This window comes from Oncorhynchus kisutch, unplaced genomic scaffold, assembly GCF_002021735.2.
Source record: "Oncorhynchus kisutch isolate 150728-3 unplaced genomic scaffold, Okis_V2 Okis02a-Okis13b_hom, whole genome shotgun sequence".
Classification (NCBI taxonomy): domain Eukaryota; kingdom Metazoa; phylum Chordata; class Actinopteri; order Salmoniformes; family Salmonidae; genus Oncorhynchus; species Oncorhynchus kisutch.
In genome coordinates, this window is record NW_022261979.1 from 3,420,969 (window position 1) to 3,439,637 (window position 18,669).

The 18,669-nt window shown below is 46.0% G+C and overlaps 1 protein-coding gene across 4 annotated transcripts in view; it reads right to left on the reverse strand.

Annotated features, from left to right (window-relative positions):
- Nucleotides 1-15,982, reverse strand: part of ahr1a (aryl hydrocarbon receptor 1a) — a 50,199-nt gene extending 34,217 nt beyond the window's left edge. For 2 of the 4 annotated variants that reach the window (XM_031811868.1, XM_031811866.1), the window contains exons 1-3: nt 15,420-15,982; nt 14,833-15,017; nt 8,643-8,734 (exon numbers count right to left, since the gene is read on the reverse strand). In XM_031811868.1, coding sequence (XP_031667728.1) covers nt 8,643-8,734; nt 14,833-15,017; nt 15,420-15,472 — 330 coding nt within the window. In that variant the 5' untranslated portion in view covers nt 15,473-15,982. The remainder of the gene's footprint in view (nt 1-8,642; nt 8,735-14,832; nt 15,018-15,419) is intronic. The other 2 variants (XM_031811869.1, XM_031811870.1) reach the window with 2 other exon arrangements.
- Between the last annotated feature and the right edge of the window lie 2,687 nt (nt 15,983-18,669).

Here is an 18,669-nt window from a genome sequence, read left to right on the forward strand (position 1 = left end):
CCCACTAACCTGTAGTAACAGACAGGGTGGCTACTGAATAGACCCCACTAACCTGTAGTAACAGACAGGGTGGCTACTGAATAGACCCCACTAACCTGTAGTAACAGACAGGGTGGCTACTGAATAGACCCCACTAACCTGTAGTAACAGACAGGGTGGCTACTGAATAGACCCCACTAACCTGTAGTAACAGACAGGGTGGCTACTGAATAGACCCCACTAACCTGTAGTAACAGACAGGGTGGCTACTGAATAGACCCCACTAACCTGTAGTAACAGACAGGGTGGCTACTGAATAGACCCCACTAACCTGTAGTAACAGACAGGGTGGCTACTGAATAGACCCCACTAACCTGTAGTAACAGACAGGGTGGCTACTGAATAGACCCACTAACCTGTAGTAACAGACAGGGTGGCTACTGAATAGACCCCACTAACCTGTAGTAACAGACAGGGTGGCTACTGAATAGACCCCACTAACCTGTAGTAACAGACAGGGTGGCTACTGAATAGACCCCACTAACCTGTAGTAACAGACAGGGTGGCTACTGAATAGACCCCACTAACCTGTAGTAACAGACAGGGTGGCTACTGAATAGACCCCACTAACCTGTAGTAACAGACAGGGTGGCTACTGAATAGACCCCACTAACCTGTAGTAACAGACAGGGTGGCTACTGAATAGACCCCACTAACCTGTAGTAACAGACAGGGTGGCTACTGAATAGACCCCACTAACCTGTAGTAACAGACAGGGTGGCTACTGAATAGACCCCACTAACCTGTAGTAACAGACAGGGTGGCTACTGAATAGACCCCACTAACCTGTAGTAACAGACAGGGTGGCTACTGAATAGACCCCACTAACCTGTAGTAACAGACAGGGTGGCTACTGAATAGACCCCACTAACCTGTAGTACAGACAGGGTGGCTACTGAATAGACCCCACTAACCTGTAGTAACAGACAGGGTGGCTACTGAATAGACCCCACTAACCTGTAGTAACAGACAGGGTGGCTACTGAATAGACCCCACTAACCTGTAGTAACAGACAGGGTGGCTACTGAATAGACCCCACTAACCTGTAGTAACAGACAGGGTGGCTACTGAATAGACCCCACTAACCTGTAGTAACAGACAGGGTGGCTACTGAATAGACCCCACTAACCTGTAGTAACAGACAGGGTGGCTACTGAATAGACCCCACTAACCTGTAGTAACAGACAGGGTGGCTACTGAATAGACCCCACTAACCTGTAGTAACAGACAGGGTGGCTACTGAATAGACCCCACTAACCTGTAGTAACAGACAGGGTGGCTACTGAATAGACCCCACTAACCTGTAGTAACAGACAGGGTGGCTACTGAATAGACCCCACTAACCTGTAGTAACAGACAGGGTGGCTACTGAATAGACCCCACTAACCTGTAGTAACAGACAGGGTGGCTACTGAATAGACCCCACTAACCTGTAGTAACAGACAGGTGGCTACTGAATAGACCCCACTAACCTGTAGTAACAGACAGGGTGGCTACTGAATAGACCCCACTAACCTGTAGTAACAGACAGGGTGGCTACTGAATAGACCCCACTAACCTGTAGTAACAGACAGGGTGGCTACTGAATAGACCCCACTAACCTGTAGTAACAGACAGGGTGGCTACTGAATAGACCCCACTAACCTGTAGCAACAGACAGGGTGGCTACTGAATAGACCCCACTAACCTGTAGCTAACAGACAGGGTGGCTACTGAATAGACCCCACTAACCTGTAGTAACAGACAGGGTGGCTACTGAATAGACCCCACTAACCTGTAGTAACAGACAGGGTGGCTACTGAATAGACCCCACTAACCTGTAGTAACAGACAGGGTGGCTACTGAATAGACCCCACTAACCTGTAGTAACAGACAGGGTGGCTACTGAATAGACCCCACTAACCTGTAGTAACAGACAGGGTGGCTACTGAATAGACCCCACTAACCTGTAGTAACAGACAGGGTGGCTACTGAATAGACCCCACTAACCTGTAGTAACAGACAGGGTGGCTACTGAATAGACCCCCACTAACCTGTAGTAACAGACAGGGTGGCTACTGAATAGACCCCACTAACCTGTAGTAACAGACAGGGTGGCTACTGAATAGACCCCACTAACCTGTAGTAACAGACAGGGTGGCTACTGAATAGACCCCACTAACCTGTAGCAACAGACAGGGTGGCTACTGAATAGACCCCACTAACCTGTAGTAACAGACAGGGTGGCTACTGAATAGACCCCACTAACCTGTAGTAACAGACAGGGGGCTAAGAATAGACACCACTAACCGTAAGACAGGGTGGCTACTGAATAGACCCCACTAACCTGTAGCAACAGACAGGGTGGCTACTGAATAGACCCACTAACCTGTAGCAACAGACAGGGTGGCTACTGAATAGACCCCACTAACCTGTAGTAACAGACAGGGTGGCTACTGAATAGACCCCACTAACCTGTAGTAACAGACAGGGTGGCTACTGAATAGACCCCACTAACCTGTAGTAACAGACAGGGTGGCTACTGAATAGACCCCACTAACCTGTAGTAACAGACAGGGTGGCTACTGAATAGACCCCACTAACCTGTAGTAACAGACAGGGTGGCTACTGAATAGACCCCACTAACCTGTAGTAACAGACAGGGTGGCTACTGAATAGACCCCACTAACCTGTAGTAACAGACAGGGTGGCTACTGAATAGACCCCACTAACCTGTAGTAAGAGACAGGGTGGCTACTGAATAGACCCCCACTAACCTGTAGTAACAGACAGGGTGGCTACTGAATAGACCCCACTAACCTGTAGTAACAGACAGGGTGGCTACTGAATAGACCCCACTAACCTGTAGTACAGACAGGGTGGCTACTGAATAGACCCCACTAACCTGTAGTAACAGACAGGGTGGCTACTGAATAGACCCCACTAACCTGTAGTAACAGACAGGGTGGCTACTGAATAGACCCCACTAACCTGTAGTAACAGACAGGGTGGCTACTGAATAGACCCCACTAACCTGTAGTAACAGACAGGGTGGCTACTGAATAGACCCCACTAACCTGTAGTAACAGACAGGGTGGCTACTGAATAGACCCCACTAACCTGTAGTAACAGACAGGGTGGCTACTGAATAGACCCCACTAACCTGTAGTAACAGACAGGGTGGCTACTGAATAGACCCCACTAACCTGTAGTAACAGACAGGGTGGCTACTGAATAGACCCCACTAACCTGTAGTAACAGACAGGGTGGCTACTGAATAGACCCCACTAACCTGTAGTAACAGACAGGGTGGCTACTGAATAGACCCCACTAACCTGTAGTAACAGACAGGGTGGCTACTGAATAGACCCCACTAACCTGTAGTAACAGACAGGGTGGCTACTGAATAGACCCCACTAACCTGTAGTAACAGACAGGGTGGCTACTGAATAGACCCCCACTAACCTGTAGTAACAGACAGGGTGGCTACTGAATAGACCCCACTAACCTGTAGTAACAGACAGGGTGGCTACTGAATAGACCCCACTAACCTGTAGTAACAGACAGGGTGGCTACTGAATAGACCCCACTAACCTGTAGTAACAGACAGGGTGGCTACTGAATAGACCCCACTAACCTGTAGTAACAGACAGGGTGGCTACTGAATAGACCCCACTAACCTGTAGTAACAGACAGGGTGGCTACTGAATAGACCCCACTAACCTGTAGTAACAGACAGGGTGGCTACTGAATAGGACCCCACTAACCTGTAGTAACAGACAGGGTGGCTACTGAATAGACCCCACTAACCTGTAGTAACAGACAGGGTGGCTACTGAATAGACCCCACTAACCTGTAGTAACAGACAGGGTGGCTACTGAATAGACCCCACTAACCTGTAGTAACAGACAGGGTGGCTACTGAATAGACCCCACTAACCTGTAGTAACAGACAGGGTGGCTACTGAATAGACCCCACTAACCTGTAGTAACAGACAGGGTGGCTACTGAATAGACCCCACTAACCTGTAGCTAACAGACAGGGGGCTACTGAATAGACCCCACTAACCTGTAGTAACAGGACAGGGTGGCTACTGAATAGACCCCACTAACCTGTAGTAACAGACAGGGTGGCTACTGAATAGACCCCACTAACCTGTAGTAACAGACAGGGTGGCTACTGAATAGACCCCACTAACCTGTAGTAACAGACAGGGTGGCTATGAATAGACCCCACTAACCTGTAGCTAACAGACAGGGTGGCTACTGACTAGACCCACTAACCTGTAGTAACAGACAGGGTGGCTACTGAATAGACCCCACTAACCTGTAGTAACAGACAGGGTGGCTACTGAATAGACCCCACTAACCTGTAGTAACAGACAGGGTGGCTACTGAATAGACCCCACTAACCTGTAGTAACAGACAGGGTGGCTACTGAATAGACCCCACTAACCTGTAGTAACAGACAGGGTGGCTACTGAATAGACCCCACTAACCTGTAGTAACAGACAGGGTGGCTACTGAATAGACCCCACTAACCTGTAGTAACAGACAGGGTGGCTACTGAATAGACCCCACTAACCTGTAGTAACAGACAGGGTGGCTACTGAATAGACCCCCACTAACCTGTAGTAACAGACAGGGTGGCTACTGAATAGACCCCACTAACCTGTAGTAACAGACAGGGTGGCTACTGAATAGACCCCACTAACCTGTAGTAACAGACAGGGTGGCTACTGAATAGACCCCACTAACCTGTAGTAACAGACAGGGTGGCTACTGAATAGACCCCACTAACCTGTAGTAACAGACAGGGTGGCTACTGAATAGACCCCACTAACCTGTAGTAACAGACAGGGTGGCTACTGAATAGACCCCACTAACCTGTAGTAACAGACAGGGTGGCTACTGAATAGACCCCACTAACTGTGGATAACAGACAGGGTGGCTACTGAATAGACCCCCTAACCTGTAGTAACAGACAGGGTGGCTACTGAATAGACCCCACTAACCTGTAGTAACAGACAGGGTGGCTACTGAATAGACCCCACTAACCTGTAGTAACAGACAGGGTGGCTACTGAATAGGACCCACTAACCTGTAGTAACAGACAGGGTGGCTACTGAATAGACCCCACTAACCTGTAGTAACAGACAGGGTGGCTACTGAATAGACCCCACTAACCTGTAGTAACAGACAGGGTGGCTACTGAATAGACCCCACTAACCTGTAGTAACAGACAGGGTGGCTACTGAATAGACCCCACTAACCTGTAGTAACAGACAGGGTGGCTACTGAATAGACCCCACTAACCTGTAGTAACAGACAGGGTGGCTACTGAATAGACCCCACTAACCTGTAGTAACAGACAGGGTGGCTACTGAATAGACCCCACTAACCTGTAGTAACAGACAGGGTGGCTACTGAATAGACCCCACTAACCTGTAGTAACAGACAGGGTGGCTACTGAATAGACCCCACTAACCTGTAGTAACAGACAGGGTGGCTACTGAATAGACCCCACTAACCTGTAGTAACAGACAGGGTGGCTACTGAATAGACCCCACTAACCTGTAGTAACAGACAGGGTGGCTACTGAATAGACCCCACTAACCTGTAGTAACAGACAGGGTGGCTACTGAATAGACCCCACTAACCTGTAGTAACAGACAGGGTGGCTACTGAATAGACCCCACTAACCTGTAGTAACAGACAGGGTGGCTACTGAATAGACCCCACTAACCTGTAGTAACAGACAGGGTGGCTACTGAATAGACCCCACTAACCTGTAGTAACAGACAGGGTGGCTACTGAATAGACCCCACTAACCTGTAGTAACAGACAGGGTGGCTACTGAATAGACCCCACTAACCTGTAGTAACAGACAGGGTGGCTACTGAATAGACCCACTAACCGTAGTAACAGACAGGGTGGCTACTGAATAGACCCCACTAACCTGTAGTAACAGACAGGGTGGCTACTGAATAGACCCCACTAACCTGTAGTAACAGACAGGGTGGCTACTGAATAGACCCCACTAACCTGTAGTAAGAGACAGGGTGGCTACTGAATAGACCCCACTAACCTGTAGTAACAGACAGGGTGGCTACTGAATAGACCCCACTAACCTGTAGTAACAGACAGGGTGGCTACTGAATAGACCCCACTAACCTGTAGTAACAGACAGGGTGGCTACTGAATAGACCCCCACTAACCTGTAGTAACAGACAGGGTGGCTACTGAATAGACCCCACTAACCTGTAGTAACAGACAGGGTGGCTACTGAATAGACCCCACTAACCTGTAGTAACAGACAGGGTGGCTACTGAATAGACCCCACTAACCTGTAGTAACAGACAGGGTGGCTACTGAATAGACCCCACTAACCTGTAGTAACAGACAGGGTGGCTACTGAATAGACCCCACTAACCTGTAGTAAAGACAGGGTGGCTACTGAATAGACCCCACTAACCTGTAGTAACAGACAGGGTGGCTACTGAATAGACCCCACTAACCTGTAGTAACAGACAGGGTGGCTACTGAATAGACCCCACTAACCTGTAGTAACAGACAGGGTGGCTACTGAATAGACCCCACTAACCTGTAGTAACAGACAGGGTGGCTACTGAATAGACCCCACTAACCTGTAGTAACAGACAGGGTGGCTACTGAATAGACCCCACTAACCTGTAGTAACAGACAGGGTGGCTACTGAATAGACCCCACTAACCTGTAGTAACAGACAGGGTGGCTACTGAATAGACCCCACTAACCTGTAGTAACAGACAGGGTGGCTACTGAATAGACCCCACTAACCTGTAGTAACAGACAGGGTGGCTACTGAATAGACCCCACTAACCTGTAGTAACAGACAGGGTGGCTACTGAATAGACCCCACTAACCTGTAGTAACAGACAGGGTGGCTACTGAATAGACCCCACTAACCTGTAGCAACAGACAGGGTGGCTACTGAATAGACCCCACTAACCTGTAGCAACAGACAGGGTGGCTACTGAATAGACCCCACTAACCTGTAGTAACAGACAGGGTGGCTACTGAATAGACCCCACTAACCTGTAGTAACAGACAGGGTGGCTACTGAATAGACCCCACTAACCTGTAGTAACAGACAGGGTGGCTACTGAATAGACCCCACTAACCTGTAGTAACAGACAGGGTGGCTACTGAATAGACCCCACTAACCTGTAGTAACAGACAGGGTGGCTACTGAATAGACCCCACTAACCTGTAGTAACAGACAGGGTGGCTACTGAATAGACCCCACTAACCTGTAGTAAGAGACAGGGTGGCTACTGAATAGACCCCACTAACCTGTAGTAAGAGACAGGGTGGCTACTGAATAGAGCCCACTAACCTGTAGTAACAGACAGGGTAGCTACTGAATAGACCCCACTAACCTGTAGTAACAGACAGGGTGGCTAGTGAATAGACCCCACTAACCTGTAGTAACAGACAGGGTGGCTAGTGAATAGACCCCACTAACCTGTAGTAAGAGACAGGGTGGCTACTGAATAGACCCCACTAACCTGTAGTAACAGACAGGGTGGCTACTGAATAGACCCCACTAACCTGTAGTAACAGACAGGGTGGCTACTGAATAGACCCCACTAACCTGTAGTAACAGACAGGGTGGCTACTGAATAGACCCCACTAACCTGTAGCAACAGACAGGGTGGCTACTGAATAGACCCCACTAACCTGTAGCAACAGACAGGGTGGCTACTGAATAGACCCCACTAACCTGTAGCAACAGACAGGGTGGCTACTGAATAGACCCCACTAACCTGTAGTAACAGACAGGGTGGCTACTGAATAGACCCCACTAACCTGTAGTAACAGACAGGGTGGCTACTGAATAGACCCCACTAACCTGTAGTAACAGACAGGGTGGCTACTGAATAGACCCCACTAACCTGTAGTAACAGACAGGGTGGCTACTGAATAGACCCCACTAACCTGTAGTAACAGACAGGGTGGCTAGTGAATAGACCCCACTAACCTGTAGTAAGAGACAGGGTGGCTACTGAATAGACCCCACTAACCTGTAGTAACAGACAGGGTGGCTACTGAATAGACCCCACTAACCTGTAGTAACAGACAGGGTGGCTACTGAATAGACCCCACTAACCTGTAGTAACAGACAGGGTGGCTACTGAATAGACCCCACTAACCTGTAGTAAGAGACAGGGTGGCTACTGAATAGACCCCACTAACCTGTAGTAACAGACAGGGTGGCTACTGAATAGACCCCACTAACCTGTAGTAACAGACAGGGTGGCTACTGAGTAGAACCCACTAACCTGTAGTAACAGACAGGGTGGCTACTGAATAGACCCCACTAACCTGTAGTAACAGACAGGGTGGCTACTGAATAGACCCCACTAACCTGTAGTAACAGACAGGGTGGCTACTGAATAGACCCCACTAACCTGTAGTAACAGACAGGGTGGATACTGAATAGACCCCACTAACCTGTAGCAACAGACAGGGTGGCTACTGAATAGACCCCACTAACCTGTAGTAACAGACAGGGTGGCTACTGAATAGACCCCACTAACCTGTAGTAACAGACAGGGTGGATACTGAATAGACCCCACTAACCTGTAGTAAGAGCTCTCCCTCTGGAACGTGAAGTTCTTCCTTCTTCAGAACATTACTCTCTGGGCGCTGGGAGGCTGTGGATTGTAGGGTCACTGCAACACAATATAATAAAATCAAGATTAAGGTTGCTGTCCCATAGAGGATTTCCATCACACACTGAAGGAATGCAGAGGAACCAGTTACAGTGCATCACTACAGACAGAGACCCATTCACAATAATGTGAGATAGACCTAATGGTACTAGTTGTTCCTGTGGAAGAGAATTTGATGGGCATTTTAAATCAACCAAAAATGATATTCTATTTGTGTGTACTGTGGTAGCCATATAGGCTAGGCAACGGCAAATCATCTTCAGATAGATGGTGCAGTGGGATGCCTTATGTTTCAGTGTGATTAAGAGAAGAGACACTAACTGTGCTGGTCGGGCCCTATAGCCTAGCTACAGTTGGAGAGTTGTGCCAGTAGAAGGTGGATAGGAACTCAGTCCTCAGGGGCCAGAGTGGTGTCACACTTTCTCCCCGTCTAGTAACCACAGCTGATTAAACTAATTACATTTTAAACTGATGATCATGATCAGTTGATTATTGGAGTCAGGTGTGTTAGCTAAGGCTGGAGTAAACGTGTGACACCAATCAGGCCCCCGAGGACTTGCCCATCCCCGCAGTAGAATGACGTCCTCTCAGGCAGTCCCATCCCCGCAGCAGAATAACTCAGGAAGTCTGCAACCACAATTATTTTTCACCCTTTATTCATATAGGTAAGTCATTTAAGAATGTTTTCTTATTTACAATGACAACCTGTCCACAATCTTGATTGTATTCTCATACGATGGCCAAAAGAATCCCCCTCCACCTCTGGTTCACATCAACCTACACCCATCCCCTTATCAGAGCAGAGTCCATGTTTAAATATCGGACTATAAATTGTGCCTTCCTGTATTATACTTATACACTGCTCAAAAAAATAAAGAGAACACTAAAATAACACATCCTAGATCTGAATGAATGAAATATTCTTATTAAATACTTTTTCTTTACAAAGTTGAGTGTGCTGACAACAAAATCACACAAAAATGATCAATGGAAATCAGATTTATCAACCCATGGAGGTCTGGATTTGGAGTCACACTCAAAATTAAAGTGGAAAACCACACTACAGGCTGATCCAACTTTGATGTAATGTCCTTAAAACAAGTCAAAATGAGGCTCAGTAGTGTGTGTGGCCTCCACGTGCCTGTATGACCTCCCTACAAAGCCTGGGCATGCTCCTGATGAGGTGGCGGATGGTCTCCTGAGGGATCTCCTCCCAGACCTGGACTAAAGCATCTGCCAACTCCTGGACAGTCTGTGGTGCAACGTGGCGTTGGTGGATGGAGCGAGACATGATGTCCCAGATGTGCTCAATTGGATTCAGGTCTGGGGAACGGGCGGGCCAGTCCATAGCATCAATGCCTTCCTCTTGCAGGAACTGCTGACACACTCCAGCCACATGAGGTCTAGCATTAGGAGGAACCCAGGGCCAACCGCACCAGCATATGGTCTCATAAGGGGTCTGAGGATCTCATCTCGGTACCTAATGGCAGTCAGGCTACCTCTGGCGAGCACATGGAGGGCTGTGCGGCCCCCCACAGAAATGCCACCCCACACCATGACTGACCCACCGCCAAACCGGTCATGCTGGAAGATGTTGCAGGCAGCAGAACGTTCTCCATGGCGTCTCCAGACTGCCACGTCTGTCACACGTGCTCAATGTGAACCTGCTTTCATCTGTGAAGAGTACAGGGCGCCAGTGGCGAATTTGCCAATCTTGGTGTTCTCTGGCAAATGAAAAACGTCCTGCATGGTGTTGGGCTGTAAGCATAACCCCCACCTGTGGATGTCGGGCCCCTCATACCACCATCATGGAGTCTGTTTCTGACCGTTTGAGCAGACACACACATTTGTGGCCTGCTGGAGGTCATTTTGCAGGGCTCTGGCAGTGCTCCCTCTGCTCCTCCTTGCACAAAGGCGGAGGTAGCTGTCCTGCTGCTGGGTTGTTGCCCTCCTACGGCCTCCTCCTCGTCTCCTGATGTACTGGCCTGTCTCCTGGTAGCGCCTCCATGCTCTGGACACTACGCTGACAGACACAGCAAACCTTCTTGCCACAGCTCGCACTGATGTGCCATCCTGGATGAGCTGCACTACCTGAGCCACTTGTGTGGGTTGTAGACTCCGTCTCATGCAGAACTTACCTGCAAGAACCACTCCTTTATTGGGGGTGTCTTGCTAATTGCCTATAATTTCCACCTGTTGTCTATTCCATTTGCACAACAGCATGTGAAATTTATTGTCAATCAGTGTTGCTTCCTAAGTGGACAGTTTGAATTCACAGAAGTGTGATGACTTGGAGTTACATCGTGTTGTTTAAGTGTTCCCTTTATTTTTTTTGAGTAGTGTATAAAAATGTATTCTATTCTACTGAGCCATTTACCTTGTTCGTATTCTTACCCTTTATTATGTCTTCTTGTCAAGAAGGAACCTTTTAGGGTTGGGCAGTATCAAGATATTCATATCGTCATACAGTCCTTCTCGCATACAGAGATAAACAGTACTACAGGCTTATTAGTACACAAGGAAGTGCCAAAAAAAACAAACAGGCGTCCATTAACAGAATGCCAACAAAATTAGCACACAAATTTCAATGGAGGCTGCTAGCTAAATATTCTAATGAGCGCAAATGAAAATAAATAAATTGCAAAGACAGGGAATCCATCTCGTAAAGTTACACGTACATAGGTAGGCGCTACCGAAGGTTTTTTGACATTTCCAAGTGATTGTGAACGAGAGACATTGTGCAAATTAACAAAGTTTTGACACATGCTTGTCTGAAGGAAGAACAGCACTGGCTCTGGAGCAGCATGTGTAGGCTACATGCTGTGTCTGTGTGGAGTCTGGAGTCGCTAGGGCAACGGACCTGCCTGGGGGGTAGGAGAAGACGGCTGAGAACGGAGGAGAAAAAAAAGCAAGGAAATGAAAAGATAGCAGTGCCAGCTGTACAGATAACACATTCAAAGGACTGACTTCTCAAACATGGCAGAAAGCTAAAACAATATGATGACCCATCACCTTATTAATTCAGCCACTTAGATTAAGTAGCAAGTTAAACTTCGGGGTCACGTTTACACAGAATTTTGAACTCTTTAGAAAGAGTTCTGTAAATGCAGATGTAAAATGGATCTTACTGTAATTTCTGCTCTGCATCAGACTAATTTCGTGCTTCAGTTGCACTTCTCCACTCAGATGAGAATTCAGGAATGGGCATTCTATCAGCAGACAGCGCTCTGACTGATGTGGAGCTACTGTTCTCCATCATTCTATCAGCAGACAGCGCTCTGACTGATGTGGAGCTACTGTTCTCCATCATTCTATCAGCAGACAGCACTCTGACTGATGTGGAGCTACTGTTCTCCATCATTCTATCAGCAGACAGCGCTCTGACTGATGTGGAGCTACTGTTCTCCATCATTCTATCAGCAGACAGCGCTCTGACTGATGTGGAGCTACTGTTCTCCATCATTCTATCAGCAGACAGCACTCTGACTGATGTGGAGCTACTGTTCTCTGGTACTTTTCTCAGTGTAGCCAGCCATTTTCCACCTTTAAAATGCCAGATTAACTTTAAACAAAACATGAGGAAATTTAGCCTGCTACATTCTTTATATGATAAATATGATAAATATGATGGCTATGCATAGTTTTCGCAAAAAATAACTTGCTTTTTCATTGTAAGCTCATGTACTTGGTTGCATTTCTGCTGCCATCTGATGAAAATGAAGCTATTTTCTGCCGAATGTGTTGCACTAATGTTCTTCCTGTGAAGGAAAGCTATAGTTGCACGTCCCTGATCACTCTATTGACTTTCAATATAAAACAGGTTCATGTCAACACACAGCTGGACTCACCTGCTCCCGTTTTCTCCTGTTGTGCCATTTCCAAACAAACACGTGACTGTCTCAACTGTTCTGGGGAACTACGGTGAGCTTCATAATGTACAATAATGTGACTGTCTCAACTGTTCTGGGGAACTACGGTGAGCTTCATAATGTACAATAATGTGACTGGCTCAACTGTTCTGGGGAACTACGGTGAGCTTCATAATGTACAATAATGTGACTGGCTCAACTGTTCTGGGGAACTACGGTGAGCTTCATAATGTACAATAATGTGACAGGTGAAATGAAGAACACAATCTGCTTCATCTCCTAAGGTATTGCACACGTTGACTGCAGGCATTTAATAAAAAACATTTGCTACAAATATTAAAATGTATTGAAACACTTCAAATAAATAGTTTAATCTGTCGGTATAGAAAAAGCATCCCGTGGCTATTGCCAAATACCCCGTACACAGCACCTAAAGACTCTCAGACCATGCGAAACAAGACTCTCTGGTCTGATGAAACCAAGATTGAAATCTCTGGCCTGAATGCCAAGCGTCACATCTGAAGGAAACCTGGCACCATCCCTACGGTGAAACATGGTGGTGGCAGCATCATGCTGTGGGGATGTTTTTCAGTGGCAGGGACTGGGAGACTAGTCAGGATCGAGGGAAAGATGAACGGAGCAAAGTATAGAGAGTTCCTTGATGAAAACCTGCTCCAGAGCCTCAGGACCTCAGACTGGGGCGAAGGTTCACCTTCCAACAGGACAATGACCCTAAGCACACAGTCAAGACAACGCAGGAGTGGCTTCGGGACAAGTCTCTGAATGTCCTTGAGTGGCACAGCCAGAGTCCGGACTTGAACACGATCAAACATCTCTGGAAGGACTTGAAAATAGCGGTGCAGCGACGCTACCCATCCAACCTGACAGAGCTTGAGGGAATCTATAGAGAAGAATGGGTGAAACTCCCCAAATATCGGTGTGCCAATCTTGTAGTGTCAAGAAGACTAGAGGCTGCCAAAGTTGCTTCAACAAAGTACAAAGGTCTGAATAATTATGTAAATGTGATATTTCAGTTTGTTTTTAACAGCTGAGTGGAGGTCCAAACAGCCGAGTGGGGGTCCAAACAGCCGAGTGGGGGTCCAAACAGCCGAGTGGGGGTCCAAACAGCCGAGTGGGGGTCCAAACAGCCGAGTGGGGGTCCAAACAGCCGAGTGGGGGTCCAAACAGCCGAGTGGGGGTCCAAACAGCCGAGTGGGGGTCCAAACAGCCGAGTGGGGGTCCAAACAGCCGAGTGGGGGTCCAAACAGCCGAGTACGGGTCCCTAGGATGGATACTCGGACCGGGACGATACCAGTATCGCAATATTCGTTAGTGTCATGGCAAGGAAACAAAACAAAGCCTTAATGTTGGAAACAAACATCATTATGTTGTCATCCAGAGTCACATGTATTTATTTTCCAAGCTATAGCCACAATACTTTACATACAGCAGGTTTTAAAAGGACCAAAGAGTTTACTTCGAGTTTTCCTTTTTGCCATGGAAAAAAATACTGCAATACAGGTATTGTCACAGCCCTACTTTCTTAGAGTCCAAACAGCCTAGTCTACATCCCAAACAGCACCTTTTACCCTATATAGTTCGCTACTTTTGACCCGAATAGGGTGCCATTTGAGATGCAAACATAATGTCCTGCAAGGGGGAGGATGTGGTCACAGGTTTCCCTTGGCAGATCCCTCAGAACCCTTTAATAATGTATGTGGTTAATGCTAGAAAACTATCTATTGTTGCAGCACTTCTGCTAAGACAGATCACAAGATTACACATTTATATGTTACTTTCCACAGGATTTCACACACCCTGATGGCATCCTGTTATTTCAGAGAGTCCTCCCTTTCTTGAGAGAGAGAGTGACAAGCGAGAGAGAGAGATCTAGCCACTGCCTCCCAGACACCTCAGTAGTTGATAGTGACTGATATAGTTGATCAGGGCAGCAGGCAGCCTAGTGGTTAGAGCGTTGGGCCAGTTGCTAGATCGAATCCCTGAGCTGACAAGGTAAAAATATGTCGTTCTGCCCCTGAAAAGGGCAGTTAACCCACTGTTCCTAGGACGTCATCATAAATAAGAATTTGTTCTTAACTGACTTGCCTGGTTAAATAAAAGTTTTAAAAATTTAAATAAATCAGACAGTAGTCAGATCCATAGCGATAATATCTTAACATAATCCAACCCTAAATATGGACAATAGGGTGTGTTATGATCATGCCTTACCATTGAAAAAGCTCTTGGCACGCAGGTAGCTGACACAAAGCCTGAGGATAGTCAGTTTGTCCAGCTTGGAGATGACATCCTGGGGGTAAGGAAGCAGACTGGCCAGCCTGTCCAACTCCCCATTCAGGCGTTCCCGGTGCCTCTTGGAAGGGTTTGATTTGGCTCCTTCTGGAGGTGGCTTCACACTACGAGGAGGAGAATGTCTGCCATCAATGTCTCATATGATGATATTCCTTGGTCTTGTTATGTAGCCTAAATGGTAGATACTGTATGTTTTATGAAATGTGAATGAATGCAACTCATGGAGTCCACAGAAAGAAATATCATAAAGAAGTATCATTGTCCAAGGTTGAAACATGCTTATTTCTGTACCTCATTCAGACCTCATACAAATCAGACTAGGGAGTCTGTCAGTCAACCCTATTCCATGAACATAATAACAGTACTACAATTGAACTGTCACTCACAAGGCATCCTAATTCTGTACACTGATGTGGCATACTTAACATGCACTAGACTAGTAGTGACATAACTTTGTCTACAACCCCTAACTAGCTGGCTATGCTGTTGTAGCGGCGATCAGTTACCTAACGTGACTGTACCTTCTCTGGGGCTTTTTCCTCTTGCGACTTGCATACATGTTGGTGCTATTTATTCCCAAGGTGTACTATGGAATGCCAAGCGCACTAGAAAGACAGCTAGCTAGCTGACAGGACAGGGTACGCAGTCAAATCCCTGCTTCTGCTAGGCTAGCTAAATAACACGTATCATGTTAGCTAGCTGACAATCAAACCAAAACATGGTCGATTACTCAGTAAGATGCATTTTCATGCATACTACAAAACGATATAGCCAGTTAAATGCATACCTGCATTACTAAGCGAAAAGAAAGAGATGTTTGCTACATATACTAACAACCTAATTTAGCTAGAGAAAGTGGAAAAGTTCAAAGAAGAGAAAGATGATAAATTGCCAACACTGAGCCGTCAATGGATCGTGCCGTGCGAGCTTCCTTGCCAAACGCGGATAGACTATAAATAAAATCGGAATATATTCTCCGAACATTAGCCACGCGAGAATTTCATAGCTACAACAAACGTCATGCAAACTGCCGAAATTGGACATTTGTGGTAATTTCTTTCACACCCCCTTTAGCTCCACCCACCGGGTACGCACACGCTTATCCCAGCCAATCGCAAAGTGACTACCATTGCGTTGTTTACACCCTTCAAAGGTCTGGGTCTAGACGAGATGGATGGGACGTCTTAAAAACCAATTGAAAGTTCATTACTGTAGCTACTGCAATTGTAGAACACATGGGAGAGGCAGGGTTGAATAATTCAAGTAGATTTAATATAATGCATTGTATGAGGTCCCTCAATTGGTAGAGCATGGCGTTTGCAACCCCAGGGTTGTGGGTTCGAGTCCCATGCACTCACTACTGTAAATTTCTTTGCATAAGAGCTTCTGCTAAATTATGTAAATGTATTTATCCTTATAGCAACTCTTAGATTTTTAAAACAGCCTTCTGTATTTTTGGGTCAGCAAAGCAAAATAGGTCATAGTTTGTGAACGTACTGCAGACGGACACCTCACCAGTGAAATGAAGAGCATTATTAGGAAGAAGTGTGTATACAGAAGCAGTCTTGGTGGAGGATGGTGATCTCTAATTCAGGGTAAATTACTTGGGAATTACTGTATTCAAATGACTTGTTATTTCAGGCTCTGATAGCAAAGCTCTTTATCTCCTAATCTGCCACATTACTTGGAATGCCGTTTACATTTTCCATTTGCTTTGAATCAAAGGGATTAGGGATTTTTCCATCTCAGATTCATCAAAAAGTGATGTGTGCCTCCCGAAATGTCAACATTTGGAATGTAAATGGCATCCAAGCCAGACAGGATGGACAGCTATGAACACTTTCTGACACCGAGAAATCTACGTTGGACTCCACAACGCGTTGAAATGTCATATTTGACAGGATTAGATCAGACTACAGATTTGAGAATTGACTGAATATTGTATGTGTGCACCAAGATCCCATGACTTTGACCCAACTACATTATACATTTACCCAATTACCTAACACAATTGTGAAGTCATTTTTGGAGGAATTGACACAACCCCCAAGTCAATTTGTATTCAGTATTATATGTCAATGTACCGTATGTGGACACCACATTCCATATTGGGAAAGCATGGTAAATACAGTACACCACATTCCATATTGGGAAAGCATGGTAAATACAGTACACCACATTCCATATTGGGAAAGCATGGTCAATACAGTACACCACATTCCATATTGGGAAAGCATGGTCACTACAGTACACCACATTCCATATTGGGAAAGCATGGTAAATACAGTACACCACATTCCATATTGGGAAAGCATGGTAAATACAATACACCACATTCCATATTGGGAAAGCATGGTAAATACAGTACACCCCATTCCATATTGGGAAAGCATGGTAAATACAGTACACCACATTCCATATTGGGAAAGCATGGTAAATACAGTACACCCCATTCCATATTGGGAAAGCATGGTCACTACAGTACACCCCATTCCATATTGGGAAAGCATGGTCACTACAGTACACCCCATTCCATATTGGGAAAGCATGGTAAATACAGTACACCACATTCCATATTGGGAAAGCATGGTCAATACAGTACACCCCATTCCATATTGGGAAAGCATGGTAAATACAGTACACCCCATTCCATATTGGGAAAGCATGGTAAATACAGTACACCCCATTCCATATTGGGAAAGCATGGTCACTACAGTACACCCCATTCCATATTGGGAAAGCATGGTCACTACAGTACACCCCATTCCATATTGGGAAAGCATGGTCAATACAGTACACCCCATTCCATATTGGGAAAGCATGGTCACTACAGTACACCCCATTCCATATTGGGAAAGCATGGTCACTACAGTACACCCCATTCCATATTGGGAAAGCATGGTAACTACAGTACACCCCATTCCATATTGGGAAAGCATGGTCACTACAGTACACCCCATTCCATATTGGGAAAGCATGGTCACTACAGTACACCCCATTCCATATTGGGAAAGCATGGTCACTACAGTACACCCCATTCCATATTGGGAAAGCATGGTCACTACAGTACACCCCATTCCATATTGGGAAAGCATGGTCACTACAGTACACCCCATTCCATATTGGGAAAGCATGGTCACTACAGTACACCCCATTCCATATTGGGAAAGCATGGTAACTACAGTACACCCCATTCCATATTGGGAAAGCATGGTCACTACAGTACACCGCATTCAGATCCCATGAATATCCCAGTTAAAGCTTGGGAGGATAATCCGTAAAATGCTGTTTATTTCAGGCTTTTAGACTGCTTTGGGGGAATTGGATAATCTGACAGTTAACATACTGAATGTGTTTGTCAGAGCAAATAAACATCACAATATTTAGATATGTAATAGGTTTACTACTAGGCAAATCTCCATTCGTTTGCAAACATAGGGTTTCATGGTATCTGCAATGAATTCATTATATGATCTACTCCTGTGGCAAAGACACTGTACTGTACTCATCCTAGGCTTGTCTGTCCCTATAGTCATGTTTTGAATTGGCCTATTCTTTTGGCCTTTGAAAATCACTAATGTTTTTGAATGCACGAATTTACAAACAAAAAATATTCTACTTGTCCATTACATTGATCAACATGCAAAACATATTTAATCAAGTGGCATTCATTTCAAGTGGAGAAATGTAATTAATCAAGACTATACAGCAGATCATTCAGTGAATGTGTTTGTATTCATTGAGTGAGTGAGGGGG